This window comes from Arachis ipaensis, chromosome B10 (assembly GCF_000816755.2).
Source record: "Arachis ipaensis cultivar K30076 chromosome B10, Araip1.1, whole genome shotgun sequence".
Classification (NCBI taxonomy): domain Eukaryota; kingdom Viridiplantae; phylum Streptophyta; class Magnoliopsida; order Fabales; family Fabaceae; genus Arachis; species Arachis ipaensis.
The window spans coordinates 102,332,145-102,337,674 of record NC_029794.2 but is presented as its reverse complement, the minus strand read 5'-3'; the positions used below and the strand labels follow the sequence as shown (position 1 = coordinate 102,337,674).

General features: G+C 30.1%; 1 protein-coding gene across 1 annotated transcript; it reads right to left on the bottom strand.

Moving 5' to 3' along the window:
- LOC107623577 (protein LIKE COV 2) lies at positions 1 to 3,335 on the bottom strand. The gene is made up of 7 exons (XM_016325901.2): positions 2,922 to 3,335; positions 2,293 to 2,345; positions 2,100 to 2,209; positions 1,215 to 1,382; positions 960 to 1,057; positions 491 to 617; positions 1 to 380 (listed from the first exon to the last, which is right to left on the bottom strand). Exons 1-7 carry the CDS (start codon positions 3,039 to 3,041, stop codon positions 271 to 273), a joined length of 786 nt encoding a protein of 261 aa, XP_016181387.1. The 5' UTR covers positions 3,042 to 3,335; the 3' UTR covers positions 1 to 270.

Below are 5,530 nucleotides of genomic sequence, written 5' to 3'. Positions count from 1 at the left end.
TTTTAGTATACAAATAACATTATAACGTGCTCTTGTGCCATCGTGATTTTTAAACATGCATTCATCACTTAGATCATACTCCGGGCGAATAGTTGAATTATAATCATAACAATAATAATTACATTATTACAAGGTATTTAACACTCTTTTTAACTAATGATAAACAACAACCTTAGTATACAAATTTCATCACATGCAGGTTAATAATAGAGCTCAGACTATCAGAATTTGCTTTGCTTGCATGCAAGGCCACACGAGACATCCATAGCTCTATGCCCTTGATGCAATTCGGTTCAACGGGATTCTCTCACTCTGTCTAGGTGCTCTTTCTAATGGAGATATCAACTGTGGCATTGTCATTCCCCCAGAAACAATTATTTCTGCATAACCATTAATGCAATAATGTTACTTACACGAACTATTCATGACATATTAAGATCATACAAGGGACATTGATAAGAAAAAGGTAATTAAGGAAAAGAGAACCTACCTATGCCTTCTCGAATAGAAAGATTTGGTCTTATAATTTCTTTGGAGTTAACCAAAAATATATCCCCAATATATAGATGGTTTGTAGGGACAAAAACACTACAGAGCTCTTCGTCTTCATTTTCTTTCTGGGATGGAGAGGAAACATCAAACGGTAAATAAAGAAAACAAAAATTTAGAATTAGTAGAAGACCAAGTAATATGATTCATCAGAGGATACACACATCATAAAGGATGAAAATGAGGTAAATGCAAGACCCATAGACACTATAAACTCATAGTATTCAGCATATACATATGTCGATCTCTATAGGCCATAGGCCATTAGTAGATTCCATTAGCAACATACTCAACTGCTGCAAACTAATGAGGCGAATTCCTCTCACTTGCAAAGATGCATCACATCATGATATACAAGTCAAATATTTATCAATGATAGAACTGGTGAAATGATATCAGATTATCAGTACCTGTAGAGTAACAGTAGATGTAATAAAGCCAAAAGCATATTCACCAACACGTGGGTGACGGATAATTGCAACTTCCTTAAAGGCTGTGGTATTTTGATCTGTGAAGAAGATAAAGGGGGAAATATATGAGCTTGGTTGCGTCCTTGTCATGATGTCATCGCTATATGAAAATGGTCAATCTATAGCTGATATGGATGCGAGCTGGAGATAAGTAACTGTGTTATCGAGCAAAGATAGACGTGCTTGTGTATATACCTGGAGATATTGCAGCACTAATCTGCTTGGACGCAGAGTATATATGCCTAACAAGGGGCATTCGCTTTATGAACCATTCTCCAAGCCAGAAAACAGTGGCACCCATCCATGATGAAACAAAAACACCAATAAGAAATACAAAAACCAAAGATGTAATAAAACCAAGTCCTGCACCACAAAACAAGAGTTTCAAACTTTACTATGCTGCATTGGGAATATACAAGTAAAGTCAAAATGACAAAGGCCAGAAATGTGAAGAAATTTAAAACCAGAGAGGAGGAAGGAAAATGCAGGGTCCGAATTTAGTAGGAGGAAAACCAGACAGTAATATTTCCTCAGGAACAAGGGAAGAATAGGATAAATGGAACAGAAGTAAAGTTATGAATGTAGCAATACTCCATATTTCTCAGTGTATCAAAAATGGAATTCTATTAAAACAGCCTTGGCCAAAAACACCAACTGAGAAATAATGACTATAAAATGAATAGCTTTTCAAGAGTTATGCCAATCTGTATATCCTTTTCCCATTTTTTACACTTAAAGGCATTTCATAGGTAATGAATACTTCCTCAAGACCTGTTAAGCAATGAAAAGAGTACAAATTGTTCCAAAAACTAATTCCTCCATTAGAATAAACCACAGAGCCAATAAACCCAATAGAATCCTCTATCAGAATCACTGTCAACTGTTGAGAAACTTTAATTCCTTCATCTCCAAAGTCAAAATTCACAAACACACCCTTATTGAACTATTTTCATTTGCCTTTTTATGAATTTAGAGATATGAAATCTAGAACACAAAAATTCCCCCCATCCGTAATCACTCAGTACCAAGTAAAAAATACATGATAAAATGATGTAAAGAGAATGGTAAAATAACACTCACCAAATATGTCAATGCCAAGCCTGGAGTATATTGGGCTAAAGAAACCATCAACAAATTGAATAAACCACCATGTAATAAAGAAGGTAACTGCAACTGGGAAAAGAACTACACTGCAAATCCAAGATAAAATGAATAATTAAGCCAAATATACCAATAACACTTATTCAACTCAATAAGTACATTAGTTAATTACCATCCGGTCATAAATTTCTTTGATACCCAACTTTGGAGAACAAAGCAACATGCCTGAAACAAATACACATAATAAGTCAATGGCGATACAAACAAACTAAAATATGTCCTGAAACAATTCGAAACATGAGAACCTGTATACATCAAACAAATGCACATTAATCATGTAGTTTTTTCCAGAGGGAGAGAGGGCAATTGGGGATTATGTTACAATATTTTATGATTTTACGTTATTTTCCCTACGAATTATTTTAAGGATGTCCAAGGTAAAGAAATCAAGGAGCAATTCAGGTCACAAGTGCAACCATAAAAATATTTTTAGCTACATCATCTTAGCAACAAATTAGAGAATGAACTTCAAGAACCCAGTTGGTTCATTTACGAAGAGTGCATATAGTTACAAAAAGCAATGTCTTTAGGGATTTGAATAAAGAAATCCCATTATATTCCTATCGAATTTGGGATCTTGGCCGTCACTGCAGAATACAGATCGATTTGCACAGTAAATGCGATTAGACATCAGATTCTAGGTTCAAGATTCTCTGTGATTTCAAACGTCAACGATTCAGATTAACTGGATAAAATGTCTAATAATTTAAGGTAAAGAAAATAGGAAAAAGGAGGGTTGACCCTGCGAGTGGAGGAATTAGGAGAATTCGGGGGAGACTTTGCCGGATCTTCGGGATCTTCGGAAGAGGCATTGTCTGCTTGACTCAGAGGAATCGAAGTTGATTCTTTCTCTTCCGCCATCTTCTTCTTCTTCTTCTCCAGTTCAGTTCAGTTCAGCTCAATTTGCTTTGACTTCTTCTACTAAGGACTAATACAGATCCATGGAATGGAATAGAAATAAATCTATAGATTGGATGGATTTCAACAATGATACTGTCTTCGATACTACGCAATATTCACTCTCTCACCCGCCAGATAAAATCGGATCGCCTCTGTAATGGTAACGTGGCTTTCGAGTATGTCCCTCCGTATGTGACCCTACCCTTCTCTCTAGGGTTTTTTCTCCATTCATCTTTGTTTCTTTGTTTTCTTTTCAAGGAAAGTGTGAATTAGGTCTACTAAGTGCATGTTTGGGCACCATTATTTTATTAAAAAAAAAAGATCTTTTTTCAATAAAAAAAAATTTTTTTTTTTATTTTTAACGTATTTGGCAAATTTTTAGTAGTAAAAGTAAAAGATTTGAGAAGTTACAATTTATATTTTTTTTAAAAGATCTTTTTTTTTAAAAAAAAAAATATTTTTCATGTAATAAATGAATAAAAAAGTACTTTTATATTGTTATACTCAAACATAATTGATAGATAAAAAGACTTTTTTACATGAGATATCCAAACATAAAATTACTTTTACTTCTCTACAATAAGATCTTTTAAAAAAGATAACTCAAAAAAAGATCTTTTTTTAAAAACTCACCCTAACAAATCCTAAGATTTTGATCTCCTATTAATTAGTTCCCAAAAAAATATTAATTTGATTTTTCAAGAGAGCAAACAGTACAGTGATGTTTATATGCAGAGTAATTAATCAAATCCGTCTCCAAAGATTTTAAAAATAGATATTTTAGTTTTTAAAAGAAATTAATATACAAATCAATTCCTAATGTTTTTTCGTCAAACATAACAGTTTTCATTCATTTTACTTTTAAAGTAATTACTCAAATCAGTCATAATGATTTTAAAAACGGACATTTTAATCCTCAAAAAAATTAATACACAGATCAATCTGCAAGGTTTTATTCCGACAGACAAATCAGTCTCCAGTTCATTTTTCGACAGAGTAACCCAGATCAGTCCCTAAAAATTTTAAAAATAGACATTTTAGTCCCAAAAGAATTAACATACAGATCAATTCCCAACATTTTTCTCCGTCAGACATAACAATCCTCTATTCAAAAAGAATAAAATAAAATTATTATTATTATTAATTGCACAATAATATTGTACTATAATTTTTTTGTATTTTTGGACAAAAATAATAATAAATTTATTCATTAGATTTTTATGTATGTATTTCTAATATAAAAAGTCTATATACATATAGTCACTCAATAATACATACATAGTCACTCAATAATAATAATAATAATCAATTAAATTATTAGAGATTATTTTACAAAAAAATTAAAGTTGAAATTATTTGATATTTTTGTATTTAATATAATCAAAAGATGTCTTACTTTAAAAAATATGTTTGTATTAAAAGAAAATGTTTTAATTTGAATTTCAAAGCATCATTATTCACCTTACTTGTTTCTAACGAAAAGAGTGTATTAATATGCTAGTGTTCGTTGTCCACATGCACAAAGATAAGTTAATAATAATGTTTTGAAATCCAAATTAAAACATTTTCTTTTAATACAAACATGTTTTTTAAAGTAGGACATCTTTTGATTATATTAAATACAAAAATATCAAATAGTTTTAACTTTAAAATTTTTGTAGAATAATCTAATAATTTTATTGAATATTGTTGTTGTTGTTGTTGTTGTTGTTGTTGTTGTTGTTGTTGTTGTTGTTGTTGAGTGACTATGTATGTGTATATATATATATATATACTTTGTATATTAGAAATACATACATAAGAATCTAATGATCTAATGTATCATTATTTTTGTCCAAAAAATATAAAAAAATTATGGTATAATAGTAATAATAATTTTTTAAAAACGTTGGGGATTGATCTGTATATTAATTTTTTTAGGGACTAAAATGTCCATTTTTAAAATATTTGGGGACTGATTTGGATAATTACTCTGCCAGAAAATGAACTGGGAACTGATTTGTCTGCCGGAGTAAAATCTTGGGGATTGATCTATGTATTAATTTTTCTTGAGGACTAAAATGTCCACTTTTAAGATCTTTGGGGACTAATTTGGGTAATTATTCTTACTTTTACTATGTGTCGACCATTATTATTATTAACTTAGCTTTGTGCATGAGTGCATGTGGACCATGGCACTAACATATTAATACACTCTTTTCATTAGAAACAAGTAAGGTGAATAATGATGTTTTGAAATCCAAATTAAAATATTTTCTTTTAATACAAACATATTTTTTAAAATAAAACATCTTTTAATTATATTAAATACAAAAATATCAAATGATTTCAACCTTGAATTTCTTGTAGAATAATCTCTAATAATTTTATTAATTATCATTATTATTATTATTATTATTATTATTATTATTATTATTATTATTATTATTATTATTATTGAGTGAATATAT

Coding starts and splice junctions, on each gene's coding strand:
- LOC107623577 (XM_016325901.2), bottom strand. CDS start 3,041: ATGGCGGAAGAGAAAGAATCAACTTCGATTCCTCTGAGTCAAGCAGAC. Junction 2,346..2,921: donor CTAATTCCTCCACTCGCAGG/GTCAACCCTCCT, acceptor TATTTGTTTCAG/GCATGTTGCTTTGTTCTCCA. Junction 618..959: donor CATCTACTGTTACTCTACAG/GTACTGATAATC, acceptor TCTCCATCCCAG/AAAGAAAATGAAGACGAAGA.